The sequence below is a fragment of the Colobus angolensis genome, unplaced genomic scaffold, assembly GCF_000951035.1.
Source record: "Colobus angolensis palliatus isolate OR3802 unplaced genomic scaffold, Cang.pa_1.0 Scaffold31, whole genome shotgun sequence".
NCBI lineage: Eukaryota > Metazoa > Chordata > Mammalia > Primates > Cercopithecidae > Colobus > Colobus angolensis.
The window spans coordinates 8,392,130-8,412,892 of NW_012116377.1; the positions used below are offsets into that span (position 1 = coordinate 8,392,130).

At 45.2% G+C, this 20,763-nt stretch overlaps 1 protein-coding gene across 1 annotated transcript in view; it reads left to right on the plus strand.

Moving 5' to 3' along the window:
• HEG1 (heart development protein with EGF-like domains 1) overlaps positions 1-18,822 on the plus strand; it is a 113,846-nt gene extending 95,024 nt beyond the window's left edge. Inside the window, exons 17-19 of the mRNA XM_011950855.1 lie at positions 6,644-6,731; positions 10,684-10,858; positions 13,767-18,822. Coding sequence (XP_011806245.1) covers positions 6,644-6,731; positions 10,684-10,858; positions 13,767-13,916 — 413 coding nt within the window. The 3' untranslated portion in view covers positions 13,917-18,822. The remainder of the gene's footprint in view (positions 1-6,643; positions 6,732-10,683; positions 10,859-13,766) is intronic.
• The last annotated feature ends 1,941 nt before the right edge of the window (positions 18,823-20,763 follow it).

The window sequence follows — 20,763 nt, forward strand, 5'->3', positions numbered from 1 at the left end:
AAAAAAAAAAAAACTAGCCGGGCAAGATGGCGGGCGCCTGTAGTCCCAGCTACTTGGGAGGCTGAGACAGAAGAATGGCATAAACCCGGGAGGCTGAGCTTGCAGTGAGCCGAGATAGCGCCACTGCACTCCAGCCTGGGTGACAGAGCGAGACTCCGTCTCAAAAAAAATAAAATAAAATAAAATATTCTTGTCATTTAAGCCATTTTTTTTTCTGTTTTTTGTTTGCTTTTGTTTTATTTTTTGGTTTTCTTTTCTTTCTTTTTCTTTTTTTTTCTTTTTGAGATGGAGTTTCACTCTTGTTACTCAGGCTGGAGTGCAATGGCAAGATCTCGGCTCACTGCAACCTCCACCTCTGGGGTTCAAGGGATTCTCCTGCCTCAGCCTCCCGAGTAGCTGGAATTACAGGCATCACCACCACACCTGGCTAACTTTTTGTATTTTTAGCAGAGACATGGTTTTATCATGTTGGCCAGGCTGGTATCGAACTCCTGAACTCAGGTGATCCACCTGCCTCAGCCTCCTAAAGTGCTGGGATTACAGGCGTGAGCCACTGCGCCTGGCCCCATTTTTCTGTTTCATGGTTTTTGTCTTTTTGTGATTGTAGAGCTCACATAATTCTCCTAGATTACTTTTTTCTGACCACAGACTTTTTTTCCATCCCTCTGTCATATTTGCCACATGTCTCTTTTGTAGGTCATCCTTTCATTCCAATGGTCTGCACCTCTTCAGAGGAGAGCTCTTCCCCACAGCCTCCCAGCATAGCCAGCAGGGAGTGAGAGTCTGCCTTCCCCGCTGACAGCCCTCTTCCCGTGAAGTCAGACATTCCGCTTAAGTATCATTCTGCACTGTCTCCCCAGCCCAGCCCACGGTCTCATGGCAGGTGTAGAAGGTGTCTTTAGTTGTGTTCACCCAGTCGTTGCCTTGTGTTATAAAAGACTTAAACCAATAGAAGTGCTGCGTGTTGGTGGGAGTCACTCAGAACAAACATCCAGGAAGACAGCACTAAACTGCTTAGGAGGAAGGAGGGAGAATCTATTAATATTACCCAGAAGGCAGCTGGAAGTCTCATTCAGCTAAAAGCAGTCATTTTATTCGGTCTTGACTGGCATCCCTTCACTTCAGACGGAGGAAGGCAAGGATTGGGGAGAAGGAACTGCTGCTCTGTACCCAACCCTCCTACTAGTGAGAACTGTTTGGTGAGGTGGAAGGGATAGAGTTGTGGAAAACATCAGGAGAAAGTGGCAGAGTCACGTGGGGCACTGTCACAGTGGAGAGTGGTAGGCACTGGGTATGTTCACACCCTGCCTGTAGACTTGAAAAAGGTGAATTTCAGAAGGTGCAGGGGAAAATAAGAATGCTGTGAACAGAGATGGAAGAGGAATGGAAAGATTTTAAAGGCAAAAATTGTCTGAGTGCAGTGGCTCACACCTGTAATCCCAGCACTTTAGGAGGCCGAGGAGGGAGGATTGCTTGAACCCAGAAATTTGAGACCAACCTGGACAACACAGCGAGACCAAAAAAAAAAAAATTCAGCCAGGCATGGTGGCATGTGCTTCGTATCCTAGCCACTCAGGAAACTGAGGTGGGAGGATCACTTGAGCTGGGGAGGTTGAGGTTGCAGTGAGCTGTGATCATGCCACTGCACTGCAGCCTGGGTGACAGAGCAAGACCCTGTCTCAAAAAAAGATTAAAAAGTAAAAGGCAAAATTCTAACTATAAATCATGAGTGAGCTCAGTGAGGAAAAATATGGAGAGAACTGAATGCATTGTAAGATAAAAACTAATGTGGCTACCTGGTAAGTTCTGTAATGTGTTCAAGAATCTTAAAGGAAAGTTGGCTAAGGTTCTCCTGGAGTAAGTGAGCCTAGCTAGCCTAAGCGACCAAGAGAGTTTATTGGAAGGATCCTGGCATCAGGAGTGGCAGGAACCAAGGAAGTGGGGGAAGGAAGCTCAGCAGCTGAGGGTAGCAAGGGGCTTCCTGTGAGAGCACGTGTTGCCTTGACTGCATCCTCATGTCTCGTCTCCACTCTTTGCCGTGTGTCTGTACACAGGCTCTCCTTCCCAGACAACATGATGGAAAATAGGATCACCAAGCAGCTCTTGGTCAGGGGTGGGGAGGTCACCAGCTCACAATTTTGAAAGCGATGGCCCTCTCTTCCCCACATTCCTGGGAAGTAACTAATGGATCCAGTTTGGATGGTGGGTTTATTCCAGGACCAGCCAGCTGTGTCCAGGGGATGGTGTTACATGTCAGAGTGTGCCCACCCCCAGCTGCAGTTGGAAGGGGTGCACAGTTCTCAGAAGGGGGGTGGCTAAGCAGATAGTCCAGTAGATCCCATCCAAATAAGCATATAAACATAGACAAATATGGCTCTGAGGAAAGGCTAAGGCCCAGAATGTGCTGTTGGTTTGATGAAAGATGCTAACAGTGATGACAACAATGTCAAGCTGTGAAGAATCAGGGAAACATGGAGCCGTTGCTTGAGAAAGACTGAAATGTCAACAAATGCCAAGAAGAAAGTAGGACTAAGAATCCCAAGCTCTTCGTTCTGGAAAATCTTTTCACACTAGAAAGGATAGGACAGACAAGCCTAAGATGACATTCACTGCCTCTGTCTCACCTAAATAAATATTCAGAGCACCTCTGAAGCTAGGAAACACTTCAGTTGGCACTTATTCAAATCCGTGCACTTCTACATCATCATAAATCTAAAATCAGTACTTAACCCCAAAAGATCATTTGTAGAGTGATTTTAAGAAGATCTGTGGGGGATATTACAAGGTTACAGTGACATGACTGCCAAAGAACCTCAAATGTACTCTTTAAAAAATGTGTATGTGTATATATACACAATGTCAAGATTTCAGGGAGGGGTGTTTGTATGTGTGTGTGTGCGTGTGCACGTATGTAAATATGCAAATAAAATTTGGGAAATGCAGAAAAGCACAAAGAAGAAAGCAAGTTCTCCACCATTACCCGAGGCAGTACTAACTTGTGCAAACATTTTGGTGAGCTCCCTCCCAGGCTCTTTCTCTCTGCTTGTGTGCTGGGTGGTCTCCTGGCTTTCAGCCCAGTGCTCTTTCCTCTCCTGTGTAATCAAAACCAGTGCTACCCACGGTCTGGTCCATTGGCTGGCAGCAGCACCATCCCAGAGAAGCCTCTAGAAGTGCAGGTTCTGAGCCCCTGCCCAGTACAACTGCACCAAATCTCTTGGAGCAGGGACCAGGAATCTGGGTTTTAACAAGGCTTGTGGGTGACTGAGATGCAGACGGGAGTTTGAGAAGCCCTCATCTATGCCAGTGCTACGCAACTTGTAGTCTGCCGTGTGAAGTGTTACTGGACTGTGGCAAGATGACACAGAAGTTGAGAGTGAGCACTTAGAAACGTTTATATTAACTTGACATAACTGTGACATCCAAGCATGGGAGCCTTGGAAAAGAGTTTTATTATATTTTACAAATATATCAGTCCACAGTCAACTCCTTTAAAAAAAAAATGAGAAAGTTAAATTTATGATAGTTGGTACCTGTGGGGACAGATGAGGGGAGGAGCACATGGGACTTTATTTTCTTTATTTAAAAAGAATATCCAGGTTGGGTGCAGTGGCTCACACCTGTAATCCCAGCACTTTGGGAGGCCAGGGTGAGAGGACCACTTGAGACCAGGAGTTCAAGACCAGCCTGGACAACATAGTGATACCCTGTCCCTACAAAAAACAAAAATTAGCTGCGCCCATGGTCCCAGCTGCTTGGCAGGCGTCCGTAGTCCCAGCTGCTTGGCAGGCGTCCATGGTCCCAGCTGCTTGGCAGACTGAGACAGAAGGATTGCTTGAGCCCACGAGTTGAAGGCTGCAGTGAACTGTGATTGTGCCACTGCACTCTAGTGTGGGCAACATAGTGAGACCTGTCTCATAAAAAAAAAAAAAAAAAAGGATAACCAGAAGCACAAACAAGCAAGCAAAAACTGGTCCTCAGGCCAGGCACGGTGGCTCACACCTGTAATCCCAGCACCGTGGGAGGCCAAGGTGAGCGGATCACTGGAGGCCAAGAGTTCGAGACCAGCCTGGCCAACATAGCGAAACCTCATCTCTATTAAAAGTACCAAAAAATGAGCTGGGCATGCTGGCATCTGCCTGTAATCCCAGCTACTCAGGAGGTTGAGGCATGAGGATTGCTTGAACTTGGGAGAAAGAGGTTGCAGTGAGCCAAGATCACACCACTGCACTCCAGCCTGGGCGATGGAGCCAGACTCTGTAAAAATAAAAAAACCAAAAAACTGGTCCTTGACCACAGACAGTTTGAGAAGCACTGCTCTACACCATCTGTGTCTCTTTTTAGACAAAACTGCTTCTTTCAAACAGGAACCTGCCACAGCTGCAGCCACTTGCAAGGGTCACTTCTAAAATGGATACTTACTTCTTTTGCTGGAAATGAGAAAACTTAACTTGGTGTGGAAGGATAAGCAGGAGCTAGACTCTGATCTTTAGGAAAAAAGGGAGCCACGGAGGGTTTTTTAAAGCAGGGAAATGGCAAGATCACATTTGCTTTCTGTAGTGAGTGAACAAGACTGGGCACAGGTGGATGCATTGGGAAGCAGCTGCAGTTGTCCAGACAAGGGATGATGGTAGCTCAGAGCCATGTTGGGGGAGATGAAGAAAAGTGGATAAATTCAAGAGGTGTGTTTTCTGTCTTCACTTCTGTTAAAAAAGAAACTTTCAAATACATGTGTTGGGAGGTAAGGAAGAGAATGTGTTTATTCTGTGGCTTGGCTTTGTTTCCTGTGTATCTTAATACTGACAGTTTTTGTATCCTAATACTGATGGTTTTACATAATAGTCAGGTTTCTATGCTATTTATTTAAATAAAAGGATAGGTAAATTGTTGCATGGCTTGTATTTGCTCACAGTCTGCCTGCTGCCTGTCTTCACTCTCAACCAGCACCTAGTGCTCTGGGAGCTTGGTGAGGAGGGGAGGAGCGTGTCAGCCCTGTACCTCATCCTTGTTTACAAGGACAAGAGAGCATGAGACCCTAGACAGCATGGCTCCAATCTTAATTTACTATCGAGAATGCGGCTACTGGTGTTTCATCCTGGATCCTACAACTAGAGAACACAATTTTCATTATATTTCCACAACCAAAAAATCAATCAGAATATTTAATAGAATTTATTGAAGATATAATTTTGCCAGAAATACATAGATATAAAAGCAACTAAAGCTTTTAATATTGCTTTCTACATATGATATGTTCTTGCTTAATCACTGCTAATTTCTGGTAATTAAATTTGATGTGTATTTATTGAGCTACTCAGTCCCTAGTATGATTGATGCAGTGATTCCCAGATTCTAGACTTAACTGATCAGTAATGTTCCTTATAAAATTGGGGAGTCTAACCTAGGGTTGCCTTCTTTTTATTTTATGAAGTAAAAATCTAGAACTGAATCAAGAATTTTTAGGTCAGGCATGGTGGCTCAAGCCTGTAATCCCAGCACTTTGGGAAGCCAAGGCGGGCGGATCTTCTGAGGTTAGGAGTTCGAGATCAGCCTGGCCAACATTGTGAAAACGCATCTCTACTAAAAATACAAAAAAATTAGCAGGGCATGGTGGCATGTGTCTGTAATCCAAGCTACTCGGGAGGCTGAGGCAGAAGAATCGCTTGAACCCGGGAGGCGGAGGTTCAGTGAACTGGGATCGCACCGTTGCACTCCAGCCTGGGCAACAAGAGCAAGACTCCGTCTAGGAAAAAAAAAAAGAGTTTTTATATCTACTATTACCATTAACTCAAAAAATTAAACAACACCAAAGGGTGGGAAGTGGCCAAGAAAAGATTCTGCGTTATCTGCATTACTTTTTTATTTATTTTTATTTTTTTGAGACAGAGTCTCACTGTGTCACCCAGGCTGGAGTGCAGTGGCGGGATCTCGGCTCACTGCAAGCTCCGCCTCCCGGGTTCACGCCATTCTCCTGCCTCAGCCTCCCGATTATCTGGGACTACAGGCGCCCGCCACCGCGCCCGTAGTTTTTGTATTTTTAGTAGAGACGGTATTTCACCGTAGTCTCAATCTCCTGACCTTGTGATCCGCCCGCCTCGGCCTCCCAACGTGCTGGGATTACAGGCATGAGCCACTGCACCCAACCCAAAAAAGGGAGCTTTTTGGCCGGGCACGGTGGCTCACGCCTGTAATCCTAGCACGTTGGGAGGCTGAGGCGGGTGGATCACGAGGTCAGGAGATTGAGACCATCCTGGCTAACACAGTGAAACCCCGTCTCTACTAAAAATACAAAAAATTCACCAGGCGTGGTGGCAGGCGCCTGTAGTCCCAGCTACTCGGGAGGCTGAGGCAGGAGAATCGCTTGAACCTGGGAGGCAGAGGTTGCAGTGAGCAGAGATCGCATCACTGCACTCCAGCCTGGGTGACAGGGTGAGACTCTCTCCAAAAAAAACAAAGAACCTTTCTTAGTACGGAGAGGCTTGGAGATAGCCATTGAGGATCCCTTGCCAGAGAGTAAGAAGTTGTAGGCGTGGGCACCCCTCAAGGCAGGGAGGTGACTGTAGAGTCAGGGGAGACCATTCTTGAGAACTCACTCATTCCTTCATTACCTCTAGCCAATCCGCTTTTTTGTTTGTTTTACGTTTAGCCTATCAGCTTATCACTGTGGTGATCGCAGCTGCCGGAGGTGGGCTCCTGCTTATCCTAGGCATCGCACTGATTGTTACCTGTTGCAGGTAAGTGATGAGAGTTCAGATTCCAGTCCTGTTCCTTCGCCTGTGCTGTACAAGGGTCAGATTCTGTTCTCTTACAGAATACTTGAGATGGTTCACAATATTAAATCATAATGTGACTAACCCATTTTAATAAAAGGAAAAAGGGAATTCACGATAGTTGGCGCCTGTAAGGAACAAGAAGGGGAGTAAATGAAACTTCATTTTCTTTATTAGAAAAGAATAGCTGAAAGCACAAGTGGGAAATGAAAAATTAAATAAATTAGGCTTCATCAGAATTAAAAACTTTTGTACTCCAAAGAACACTGTCAAGAAAGTGAAAAGACAACCCATACTTGCAAATATGGATTGCATGAGAAAATACTTGCAAATTATATGTCTAATAAGGGACTTGTATCTAGAATATAGAAGGAACTCTTATAACTCAACAACCTAATTTTAAAAATGGACAAAAAACTTGAATAGACATTTCTTCAAAGAAGATATACAGATGGCCAGTAAGCACATTGTCTTAATCCATTTTGTGTTGCTGTAAAGGAATGCCTGAGACTGGGTATATTAGTCCATTTTCATACGGCTGATAAAGACACACCCAAGACTGGGCAATTTGCAAAAGAAAGAGGTTTAATGGACTTACAGTTCCACGTGGCTGGGGAAGCCTCACAATCATGGTGGAAGGCAAGGAGGAGCAAGATAACGTCTTACATGAATGGCAGCAGGCAAAGAAAGAGAACTTGTGCAGGGGATCTCCCCCTTGTAGAACCATCAGATCTCTTGAGACTCGTTTACTATCATGAGAACAGCATGGGAAAGACCCACCCCCATGATTCAGCCACCTCCCACCAGGTCCCTCCCGCAACGCGTGGGAATTCAAGATGAGATTTGGGTGGGGACACAGCCAAACCGTATCACTGGGTAATTTCTCAAGAAAAAGGTTTAGTTGGCTCACAATTCTGATGCTTGGAAAGTCTGAGACTGGGCATCTACATCTGGTGAGGGCCTCAGGCTGCTTCAACTCCTGAAGGAAGATGAAGGGAGCCGTCTGATGAGAAAGGAAGCAAGAGGTAGGGGACTGGGGGAGAGGTATCAGGCTCTTTTGAACAACCAGCTGTCCCAGGAAAGGCATTAGTCCTTTCATGAGAGATCTGCCCTCATGGCCCAAACACCTCCCTGTAGGCCCCATCCCCCAGCACCTCCACACTGGGGATTCAATTTCAGCATGAGACTGGGTGGGGACAAACCATATCCTGATCATAGCACACACAAAAGGATGGTCAACATCATTAGTCACCTAGGAAATGCAAATCGAAACCACCATGAGACACCACTTCACGCCCACTAAGATGGCTATTAAAAACAAACAAAACCCCAGAAAATAGCAGCTGGGCACAGTGGCTCAGCCTGTAATCTCAGCACTTTGGGAGGTCGAGGCGGGTGGATCACTTCAGGTCAGGAGTCCGAGACCAGCCTGGCCAACATGGTGAAACCCCTGTCTGTACCAAAAATATAAAAAATTAGCCAGGCATAGTGGTGGGCACCTGTAATCCCAGCCACTCGGGAGGCTGAGGCAGGAGAATTGCTTGAACCCGGGAGGCGGAGGTTGCCGTGAGCTGAGATCATGCCACTGCACTCCAGCCTGGGCTACAGAGCCAGACTCCGTCTCAAAAAAAAAAAAAAGAAAAAAACCCAAAATAACAAGCACTGGTGAGGATGTGGAAAAATTAGAACCCCCATACACTGCTGGTGGGAATGTAAAATGGTGCAGCTGCTTTGAAAAAGTCTGAAAGTTAAAGACAGAGTTACCATTTGACCCAGCACTTCCACTCTTAGGTATATCAAGAGAAGTGAAAAGGTGTACTCACACAAAAACTTTACATGAATGTTCACAGCAACATTATTTACAATAGCCAAAAGGTGAAAACTCTACCAATGTTTGTCAGTAGATAAACAAAATATGGTGTATTTCTACAATGGAATATGATTCCGGCATAAAATGAATGAAGTACTGATACATACTATAACAGGGGTGAACCTTGAAAATATGCTAAGTGAAATAAGCCAGTCCCAAAAGACCACCTATTGTGTGATTCTATTTATATGACTCATCTGAAATAGGCAAATCTAATAGAGTTGGAAAGTAGATTAATGGTTGTCTAGGGCCAGGGTGGTGGGAAAAAGGGAAGAATTGGAAGATGGTGGCTAGGGGCTATGGAGTTTCCTCTTGGGGTGATGAAACTGTTCTAAAATTGTGATGATGGTTGCACAAGTCTGAATATGCTAGAAACCATTAAATGAGTGAATTGTATGACATGTGAACTGTTTCTCTGTAAAGCTATATACAGAGAGAAAGAGAAACAGACAAAGAAAGATGAAATATTTTTGCAGTAGAGAGGTTGTAGCAGCAATGCGGGATGCTTTGGGCTTCCTGGAAGCCACTGAGATTGGGTTGCTATTGGAAAAGGAAGGGAGAGGAGGAAATTGATTCCCCTTCTCCATGATGATCTATTCAGATAGGGAAAGTTATTGCATCTGACTTAGATGATAATAATGGCAGGAATTATCTAGATGTAACAGATGAGGGGAACCTCCCAAAATAGCTAGTTATCTTTTCTACTGCTGATATAAAGGACATTTTAAGATATCCTCTGTCTCCAAAAAGGCAGCAGAGAGCAATGTGCCCTAACTACCCAACTAGCAATGCAGGCCTTATGGTATAGCCTTTGCCTGTCATTTTCCAAATTGCTAGCAAATCATCAAGGATAAACCATATGAGTGGAAATAAACTTCAGGGGAGAGACTAGGAATGGTTACCTAGAGGGACATAACCTGAGCACTCAAGGGACAGAAGCCTCATATTTGCTACGTGTTCTGTACTATACGGTGTACCCATTTGGGGAAGGAGCCTGTGCCTGCTGGCTCCTGAGAAGAGAAGATAGTTGTGCATGAGTATGTCTTTGTCTGAGCCCAGGTACCCCACCCACCAGGAAGCAACACAGTGCCAGGTCTATTCCCAACTTCCACAAAGAGCCAGCACCTAAGCCACATGCTGGGCATTCGGTTTTATGACCCCGAGTCACTTTATGCCTTCCCTAGAAAACTTATTTGTAGATTAAGTGAGGTAGAAAGAAAAAGACTTCGGATTATCCTATCTGTGACAAATATAATTTAAAACTTCTGGTCCTGGGCTGGTTAGATAGGTGAAGAACACAGATTCCAACAATTTGCCATCAGTGAAATCTCACGAGTAGCGTTTCTCTAACCTGCTGAAATGAGAATTTGTACAGGTTTATAAATAGGTGGGCTTTTTCATAAATAAACCATTCTGTTTTTATGACTTGTGAAATATTTGCTTCTTGTAGTAGTAAGAGCACTGCCCGGGGAGTTGGAGGCCTGAATTCTAGTTCCAAGCCTTCTAGTAGTAAAAGGTGACCAAGAGGACAAGTCAGGTCTCTTTACTGAGCTGGACCTGCCATATCTTATCCCCAGAGCTCCTGATTCAGTCAATCTGGTGGACACCCAGACTCTTCCCATGTAAATTCTGATGTTTGGGCAGCTCGGGATCCACTGGACTAGAATGAGTCTAAGGGCCCCTCTGGCTCCAGCATTCTGTGAATTTATGACCCTCGTTTTCCTGGCCACCCCCAAGACACAGTAATCTCTGTCCTGTAGAAGAGTCTAGATGTGCTCTGTTGCCACTGTTTTTGTCCCCCTACCCCTGATAATCTGGTCCTTTGGGGTTGGAAGACTTTTTGCATCTTTTTTTGCACCTAACTGCATATTTGCTTGTTGTAGGCAAATACCAAATAAAACAATACTAATAATACTCAGTGGGCAGCTACAAAGAAATAGAATGGTAGCTTTCAGTTGAATTTACATTATAAAATCATAGTTGGTGCTTTCACAGATATCACTTCCTTACAGAATTGAGCTTTACAAATATTTTTGTATCCCGCAGAAAGAATAAAAACGACATAAGCAAACTCATCTTCAAAAGTGGAGATTTCCAAATGTCCCCATATGCTGAATACCCCAAAAATCCTCGCTCACAGGAATGGGGCCGAGAAGCTATTGAAATGCATGAGAATGGAAGTACCAAAAACCTCCTCCAGATGACGGATGTGTACTACTCGGTGTGTATTCCTGTGTCAGGATGACCCCAGGGCCCCTGGTTCCTCTGAGAAGTAAAGTAATTCTGTTTTGTTGTAGTAAAAGCATTACAGTTAGTTAAGGGTTAAAGAGTAGTGGCATGAACCTCTGATTTGCTATTCAGTTTACCTGCAGTCTATTTGCATGGTACTTATCAGTGTTGCTATTGAGGTTCTATGAAGGATATTTCCATAAAACACATTATATTTATGTGGTTGTAACAGTAACCTTCTTGTTACTAAACTTGCTTTTAAGTTATAGGAATGGAAACTGAAAGGTAGAGCAAGAATTTGGTGATATTTAGGCTTTGGCCCTTTCATGTTTATCTCCTGTCTGCCATGCTTACCTTGTGTGGTTAAGTATTTAAAACTAGGGGATTGATGGCTGGGTACAGTGGCTCACACTTGTAATCCCTGCACTTTGGGAGGCCAAGGTGGGAGGATCTTGTGAGTCCAGGAGTTTGAGACCAGTCTGGGCAACATGGTGAAACCATGTCTCTACAGAAACCACGCTCATCTCTACAATAAGTTAGTCTGGCATGGTGGTGCTTGCCTGTGGTTCCAGCTACTTGAGAAGCTAAGATGGGAGGATTGCTTGAGTCGGGGAGGCAGAGGTTGCAGTGAGCTGAGATTGCACCACTGCACTCCAGCCTGGGCAACAGAGTGAGATCCTCTCTCAAAAAAAAAAAAAAAAATTAATAATAATAATAAACAACAACCAAAAAAACCAACTAGGGGATGGGGAAAAGGTATAAAGAGAACAACAATTCAATGTCATCCTCAACAAGCACTTCTCAGGTTTAGAGTATTGTATACTCAGTAGGCCTTTAAGAATTTGCTATGTCCAGCCTGCACGGCATCATTTGGAAAGGTAGGAGACAACCTTGAACTCTTGCTGCTTCTCTCCCACATTGAATTTAACCTGTGTCATATTCCTGTAAACTGTTCAGCTCATTTCATATCACTGTATCAACCATAAAGCAAACACAAACAGGTTTATCTGAGCTGAAAAGTAAATGGTTATCAGGTGACTTCTCGTGCCGTGTGGAGCTGTTTGAGGAATAGCAATAAATGTGAAACCTTGCCCCATAGGGACTTAATGGTGTTAGACAATCTCGTTACAGAAACCGTAATCCCTCTGGGTTGCTGTGGGAATTAACCATGAGGATTCAGACTTCGGATGGGAGGGACAAGTTTGTTCAGGCTAAGGAGCTGTTTATTTCCGTGGACTCTTTTTGAAAATTTTGAACCTAAAGGAAGAACAAAAAGTTACAAATAAGGATAAAAACATAAAGAGATACAAACTTAGCTCTAGGGAAAATATTCCCATTAATATTTCTGCACAGGGCTTTGTGTCTCTGTTTATCAGGAAAGTCCTTTTCCTTTACTAACTGAAGCCATAACTGAGCAGGTATTTTACCCTGGTGTGTCCCCACACTGACATCCTTTGCTCAGGACCCCTCAGCCCCAGCACGGTACAATAACCAGCAACAAACAGGCCTGTGGCATCATAGGAACCAACTTCACTGCATGTTTCCATGGTATTAAAGAGTTGCCTTAAATAAATATAGTCAAGAATGTAAATGAACCCCATTTTTATTCCAAAAATAGCAGGCTAGCTAGGCACGGTGCCTCATGCCTGTAATCCCTGTGATCACTTTGGGAGGCCAAGGTATGGGGATTGCTTGACCCCAGGAGTTCAAGACCAGCCTGGGCAACATGGTGAGACCCTGTCACCATGTTCACCACTCAGTTTTTTTTTTTTTAAATTAGCCGGGCATGGTGGTGGACCCCTGTAGTCCCAGCTACTCAGGAGGCTAAGGCAGGAGGATCACTTAAACCCAGGAGGTCAAGGCTACAGTGAGCAGTGTTTGTGCCATCGCACTCCAGGCTGGGCAACAGAGCAAGACCCTGTCTCAAAGAAAAAAAAAAAAAGGCCGGGCACAGTGGCTCATGCCTGTAATCCCAGCACTTTGGGAGGCCGAGGCGGGCGGATCATGAGGTCAAGAGATCGAGACCATCCTGGCTAACACGGTGAAACCCCGTCTCTACTAAAAATGCAAAAATTAGCTGGGCTTGGTAGTGGGCGCCTGTAGTCCCAGCTACTTGGGAGGCTGAGGCAGGAGAATCACTCGAACCCAGGAGGCAGAAGTTGCAGTGAGCCGAGATGGCGCCACTGCACTCCAGCCTGGTGACAGAGTGAGAATCCGTCTAAAAAAAAAGAAAGAGAAAGAAAAAGAAAAGAAAGAGAAAGATAAAAAAGGAAAGAGAAAGGAAAGGAGAAGAGAAGAAGAGAAAAAAGAAAAAAGAAAAGAGCTGGCTGAGCAGTCTGTAGAGTCAGGGCCTCAGCTTCGGGCATGAAGCTGTCGCCCGGGCAGACAAGCTGTTCCACACAGTGGGCTAAGGTCGTCCAGGTGAGTCCCGCACTGGGCTCTCCTGTGACTCATTGATGATACACAGTAGCTAGTATTTTATTTCTGCCAAGAAATAATTGACCTTTGGTGCTACTATGCAGCATCCTCAAAGTAGCCCCTCTTATTCCCAGAGAGCCTTTTTTTGAGATCAAACTGGTCACTTGAGGATTGCTGTTGGCCTCCTGGTTTGGGGTCCTAACTCCACCTGCAACTAGGTGGTCATAGGACTTTACAAAGGTCATTTCCTCCATTTGCATTAGTCGCCTTCTGCATGGTGGCAGGGACAGGAAAGATTTCAAGCGGGTTGTGCTCCAGAGAGAAAGACACTTTAAAAAAATTAGAAATAATCAGTAGAACCACATCATACGGGATAAACCCAGATCTTTTCCTACATTGGTCTGAAATCATTGGGATTTCACACTGTAATTTAAACCCAAGAAAGATAAATTGACTTTTCTTCTTTTCTCTTTGGCCACCAGCCCACAAGTGTAAGGAATCCAGAACTTGAACGAAACGGACTCTACCCGGCCTACACTGGACTGCCAGGATCACGGCATTCTTGCATTTTCCCCGGACAGTATAACCCGTCTTTCATCAGTGATGAAAGCAGAAGAAGAGACTACTTTTAAGTCCAGGAGAGAGAGGGACTCATTGCTCTGAGCCAGTCGCCTGGGACCTCTGACTCAGAGGACCGCACCAGGAGGCTGCGCCCAGGATTTGTCGGAGCCACGCTGAGTGGCAAGCAGGAAGAGGGACAGGCATGCGGGGCGTGACCACAGTGGAGGGGACAGGTGGATGTGGAACCACAGGCTGCTCATTTGGCACCTTTGTTGTTACTGTGAACGTGAATGTGGGCCAGTATCACGAGAGTCTCTCTGAGTGACTGCACCATGGCACTGGCACCAGGGCGACTATTAGCCAGGGCAGACCACTAGACATCAGTGCAGGGACCTGGTTTTCCCTTTATTTGCACTTTAGTCAATTGGGTGGGAGGTTTCCTTTTGGGTCTGTTTCAAGACTTCCAGAAAGAAGGCTTCCTTTCCTGAGACACTTCCATAGGCAGCAATTTGGTGATTCATTTGCAGCAAAATACTGGCTTGTTAATTATTTTCCTGCCCAGCGCCTGTGTGCTAAACAACAGATGAGGATGAGCGTACCACTAAAGTCTGAAGATGTCGCCGTTGAACGGACAGTGTTTTCCTATGTTTCTAGGTTGTCTTATGCTACAGTTTCCAAGCCAACCCCCACAATGAGGAACTGTGTGAGGCACAGCACACAATTGCAATGTGTTTTTTTAAGTCAAGGTGACGCATTTATTTAAGATTTTATTTTAAATCTCTTTGCAGTTAAATCTCACTTTTTCAAACAAGCCTGGATCAGGCAAAACAAATTACATTTGGTTTCAGCTGGAGGCTCCGCAGGCCGATTGCAGGCAAGGGGGCGTTTTTCATCCATGAGGGTCCAACCTGGGGCCTGGGACTCTGACCACCATCGTGGAGGCCAGAGGCAGCTGCGTAAGGAGGAGAAATGTCAAACTGAATGCAGGTTTCACCACTCTAGGAAAGTAGCTTAATGAGCGCCTGCAGCTGGATGTGTTTAGAGGGATGGGCTGAAGAGGCAGTTTAGATTTCCTGCATCGACAGTGCTTTGGGAAGCTGCGTGGGTTCCTGCGGAAGAACAGGGAGCCGAGATGGAGCCACATGTGAGTTTGCCCACCTGCTACTGCAGCACTTTGTACCCAGAATCTCGTCCACAAACCCCATGAAACTTTCAACCACTCAAAGCTGTTTATTCGGCTGAGGAAATAACTATTTTTTCCTCACCCAGTCATTTGTACCTCTTCATATGGTTATGTCGCCCCCTCCAGAAATGCGGTTATACTTCCAGTCAGTGTGGGAGAACTGAAGACTTCTGGTTGGTCGAGGAACTGAGGGTTGACCTTCGGGAAGGAAGTTCCACTCGTCTTATTTATTATGCCTGTGACATGGGTCCTGCCAGGGAGACATCCAGTACTCGGTGTCTTTAATTGCCACGTGTGGAACTGTTTATTGGCCTGCTTTGGGGCATCCTGGTTTTGGATGAAGTGAAGGGATACAGAGGTAACAGAATTGTCTCCACCCTGAAGCGGGGAGTGCCGCAGCACACACATTTCTGGAAATGGTGCAGCCACTTGGCACAGTTCTGCCCCGGGCATGGTGGTTTCTTCAAGGCCCTCTAAATATAATCCCTATTCTCACATAATCCTTGGCCCTGATGGTTTTAAGCATGAACTGTGTCCCGTGGTCTTCACCACTCACCATCACCCTGCAAGAGCCCTAGTTAGGGGAGGTGCATTTTAGTAGTTAAATTGCACTCATCCATGAGATAAATAAAAGAACTGTTTTTATCAGTGGAGGCTAACCTAAAATTTCAAAGTATCGCCCTTTTGAAATCTTGGGCCTTGCCTCTCTCTCTCTGTAGAACCAATGGCCCTTTGTGGCTCACGGCGTCACACCTAACTGGAGAGCTCCGAGCTCCTGCAGCTCACCTGAGCCCACAGACTTGGCTTCTTGGCTCCTTCCACGGCATGCCTGCTCATCCCCAGGACCCGCAGCTGTGGGAAGAGCCATGCAGGGAGGCTACTCCCAGGCACACACTTCTGCTGCCTTCAGCTGACATCACAGCTGACAAATCATCTCCTCTATCGGAGCCAGAAGCCTCCAGCTCCACAAAATGAAGTGTTCTGTCCCAAAAGCATTCTTGGGAAGAATCCCAACATCCATAAAACGGTGTCCTGTGAGTTCCAAGAATGCTGCTGCTTCATAGGTTTCTTCCGTATGGAGTGGATTATTTATTTTGTTGTTGTTTTAACAGAAAAAAAGGAGGCACCCACAAGGTTGAGTTCACACTGTCTCCACAGTTTCCAGGAGGCGTGTGGGGGCGGGGAAGGCACCTCCAGGGCATGAGGCTCTAAGGGGACATGAATAAAGCATGGCTGTGAGCCTGTGAGGAAGGGAGGGCCAGCTGCACTCCTGCATGGGGTTCCTAGCTACAGAAGGGTCCTACCTAGGCCGAGGGGAAACATCCGGTAGCAGAAGAGGCCTGGATGCACACTTGGCTCTCCGCCCAGACACTGCTCCATGTCAGCCCCTGCAGCTGGGGTGTGTGATTCACGTGCACAGATGCCACAATCCTGCAGCAATGTCCCACAGCTGGGGGAAGGTGAGAGGAAGGGGCAAGTGATGTGTAACAGCTCAAGAGATGCTTAAACCTCTGTAGAGAAGAGCCGGATGCAGGGCATCTGTGTGTCGTGTCACACACTGCAGCAGGGAAGGGTGGCTGGCTGGCTCCCTGGCATCAGTGGTTTGGTTTAAGCTCCAGAGGGTCTTATTGCATTGTCTTTTCCTCTGCCCCTTGAGCCAGCCCAAGGCCCTGAAGTCTGTGTCTTCAGGCGGATGAACTGACATGTTCCTACCACGACCAGGCTCTGGGAAAGGCTCCAGCATCCTCGAGAGGTGGGCATGGAAGTGCCCATTTCTCAGATACAGAGACCTTCGGAGAGGACACATAGCTTGCCTTGTAGAAGCAGGACCGAAATCCTTGTCTGCCTGACTCCCCCAGCTGCTCTGCCCACTGTAGCCCCTGCCTCACTGTCCCGGCACACCCCTCACCGTCCTGTGTACCTTAAATATCAAAGAGGGCAAGGGAGAAAGGGCTTTTAAAGTAAGTTTCTTTTAAGGAACCTTAATATTATTTTTAAGGAGTAACCAAACTAATGGTATGAAATTAAAAAAAAAAAATGCTGAATACCCTTTTGAAAATGTGCTTTCAGGTTGGCTTTTACATATCTTTCTTAGACACTTGTCACCAAGAAAATAGTGGCTGGCTTGTGCTCAGCAAGAAGCACACCGGCACGTGGCTTTGGTATAGGAAGTGTAAGGTGAGGACCTGGGTTTCTGACAAGTGCAGTCAGACGTACACATCCATCTGAGAGCTGCTTGCCTTGTTCCCATGGTAAGGCCATGGCTCCCACATACTGGGAGCATATTTTTGTGAACTGTTTTCAGAATTGGGAACATATTCAGTGGAATGTCTTAAACGCTGACACATCTTCCTCCTTTGAGGGGAAGTATATTTTCAGAAGCAGCTAAGTCATTTAGAGCCAAAATTGCTGATAGGTGGTTCAGTCAAGCTGGCTGATGGCATCTGAGGTCAAAAACTTCAAGATGTGACGATTGAGTTCTTAAAGAGGTAACTCTTAAAGTGGGCCCAAGGGAGAAGGCAGCATCTTTGGACTTCTAGGCTGGATGGCTAGCCAAGAATATGCTGTTGAAGGATGACACCTATTCAGATGTGGAAGTTCCCAGAGCGAGCACCTTTGGGTCACCCACCTCGCGTGGCTTTTTGATGCCTGTGTGAAACTGTGTTGCCCCCTGGTGAAATGCCTGGGTGTCCTTTAAGCCGATTTAACTCTGCCTGAAGAAGAGGAGCTGTCCAGTCCAGTTGCCCTTGGCTAAGTTTAGCCTAACACACCCAAAACTAGGGTTTTGACCCATAGTTCTAAAAAACACCAATTTTGAGACTACAGCACTTCTTTGGAAAGAGGAAGAATGCAAAGTTCAGTATTTCAATATTTTGTATTTTACTTGAAATTACCCTTAGTATCATCTTTTTTTTCCTATCTGAAAGCTTTTGTGTGGATGAGAAGGGACATTTCATTTCCTCCCTTAACAAAGGGAGGTTCTCGTGTGTGTTTTTGGAAACAGAGATACTGGTTTTGTAGAGTTTGCCTTTGGGTATGTTTTCTTTTTTCTTTTTCTTAAATCTCCAAGGAAGAGAACTGGCTAGAATAGTAGGAACATGAAAGTATTAAATGCCAATTTTAATTGTTGTAGTAAAGTATCCTCAGTAGCATTATACTCCATCATATCTGGTGTAAACTGCTCGCAGGAAACCCTGTGAAACCAAAGGGGACCATTTAGGTCTAAAAAGAGACAGGTCTGAGACTGGGTCTGTCACCGGGGCATTTTCAAAGAGGACATTTTGAAGAATTTGCATATTCTGATTTTTAAATTGCACTTAACCATACTTCATTACAGATTTCTTGGGTAGGGAGGATGGGATAGGCCAGGGATGGGATGAAATCAGTTCTGCCTGGGAAACTAATCCGACTCATTTACCTTTCTTGATTAACCTTGGCCTGTCCTAAAAAGAGAATGACTATTTCATCATGAGTTGCTCTGAGTTTTGTGAATGTTTGTGTTGGTGGATTGATAGTTAAATGAAGCATGTAGCTGGAATATGAACTTTTGGAGTTTTCATGTTGTCCTGGATTTCTCTTTGTAAACCTTTAAACCTTAGTCCCTGATTGATTGTGTTAAACCTATTATGAGAATGTTATTTAAAGTTGTATTATAATTGCAACCTCCACTAATTATTCAGTACTGTAGCAGCAAAATATTATTTGTAAGAATTTGGTTATTTTTATACTTATATCCACTATAAGTCTGGCGTTCTAGTCAGCAAAATGATGCAATAAAATTAATATCAATTTCATTGTGTGTTTTCCTCTTACAAACAAGAAAACCAGACTAGAATGCAACAAGTTACTTTACAGGAGGGCATCACTTAAACAGTGGAACAGTTGTACAGTGAACTTCCACATGGCAAATGTGGAGGCTGAGTCATTTCTGTATTCTCAGTACTGGGGAAGTACACTTTTGGTGATGGATGGATAGATGGATGGATGGAGGGAGGGAGGGAGGGAGGGAGGGAGGGATGGACAAACAGACCTAAATGGCAGAAAGCCAAACTTAGATATAACATCTACTTTTATTTATGTGAATTGGAGAGCATAGGTGACCAGTTCAGAAACTTACAATTTCCTCCTCAATGTCTCCCACTACGCCTTCCATGCCAACTCTTCATGGGTTGGAGGAGAGGGGAAAGTAAGCCTTTGTGTGCTCTGGTGGGGAGAATCTGCAGAACTTTAAGATGGTGGGCCATGGAGCTTACACTCATGGTGGCCGAGGAATGTGGCTGCCTGTCTAGATACACATTCGTGAATGAATTGCTTCCTTGGATACCTTGCAGGTCGGGAACGATGAGCCTCTCATATGCTTTATGGCAAAAACCTTGGCACTGGGAGAGGCCAATAATGGCAGTTTGGGGCATGAAGGTAACCTTTTGGCAGGTTGGATCAGGGCTACCGCTTTCCAAATGAATGGAGGTGGCCAGTAGCACTCTGCTCTCCTGAGCCAGCCCCACCCACTCAGCTCTCCAAGCCCCACAGCTCACAATCCCAACTGAGGTCTGAGCAGGAACCCAGGACTGACCCCTTTCTTGCTCCCGCTCAGCTTAGGCAGACTTATAAACATCACATCATTTTCAGACTTTCTCTCCTCTCATACTAGTTTTTTTTTGTATTTTATTTTTTTAATTGTATATATTTAAGGTATACAGCATGGTGTTTTAATACACACAGTGAAACGGCTATTATAGTCAAGCAAATTATATCGTCTCGTGTGTGTGTGTGTGTGTGTATGTTAAGAGCACCTGAAATCTATTCTCTTAGCAAATTTTCAATATACAACACAGTATTACTAACTGTGGTACTCAGACTGTACATTAGATCTCGAGGCTGATTCATCTTACATAACTGCACGTATGTACCCTTTGATCTATTTCTCCCCATTTCTGTACTCTCCCACCGTTCTACTCTCTGTTTCTATGAGTTCAACTTGTTTCTAGATTCCACTTGGAAGTGAGATAATTCAGTGTTTGTCTTTCTGAGCCTGGCTGACTTCACTTGATAATGTCCTCCAGGTTCCTTGTTGCCCACATTGTTGCAAATGGCAGGATCTCTGTTTTTAATACTGAATAATATTCCACATGTGATAATATACACCACAGTTTCTTTATCCATTCATCTGTTGATAGGTACTTATGTTGTTTCCATATTTTGGCTATTGTGAATAATGCTGCACCCTGGTAATTGTTGTGAACCTAAAATGGAAGGAACTTCTGCTGTGCAAGATAAGCTGGCCTGAGTGCTTATCCTGCTTGTGCCACTGACCTGGTAACACAGAACCTCCACCTCAGGCTTTGATTGCCAGCAAATAAAGAGCTAAAAAGTGGTTTTAGACTGTTGGGCTAAAGCTCAGCAATGCGCAATAAGCCATTTTCCGGTTGCTTGGGAATCAAAGGTAAGGGGCACAATGCATAGATCATACAGGTCAGAGTCCTCTCCCATACTGGATATTGAATGGCTGTGGCAGCTTTCAGTTCCTAGGGCTGGACTGTGGTAGCCACTTGGCACAGTGAGCAGGAATTTCAGGTCAGAAAGATAAAAAGATGCCAGGCATAACGGTATTTATGTTGATGTGTATTGACCCCATGCATACTTGCAGTACCATCAACTGGTATGAGACACTCTCCAACCATTTTGTGGCTGTTTTCCCAGATCATGACATCAGGCCTAAGAGGCTGCCCAGTTCT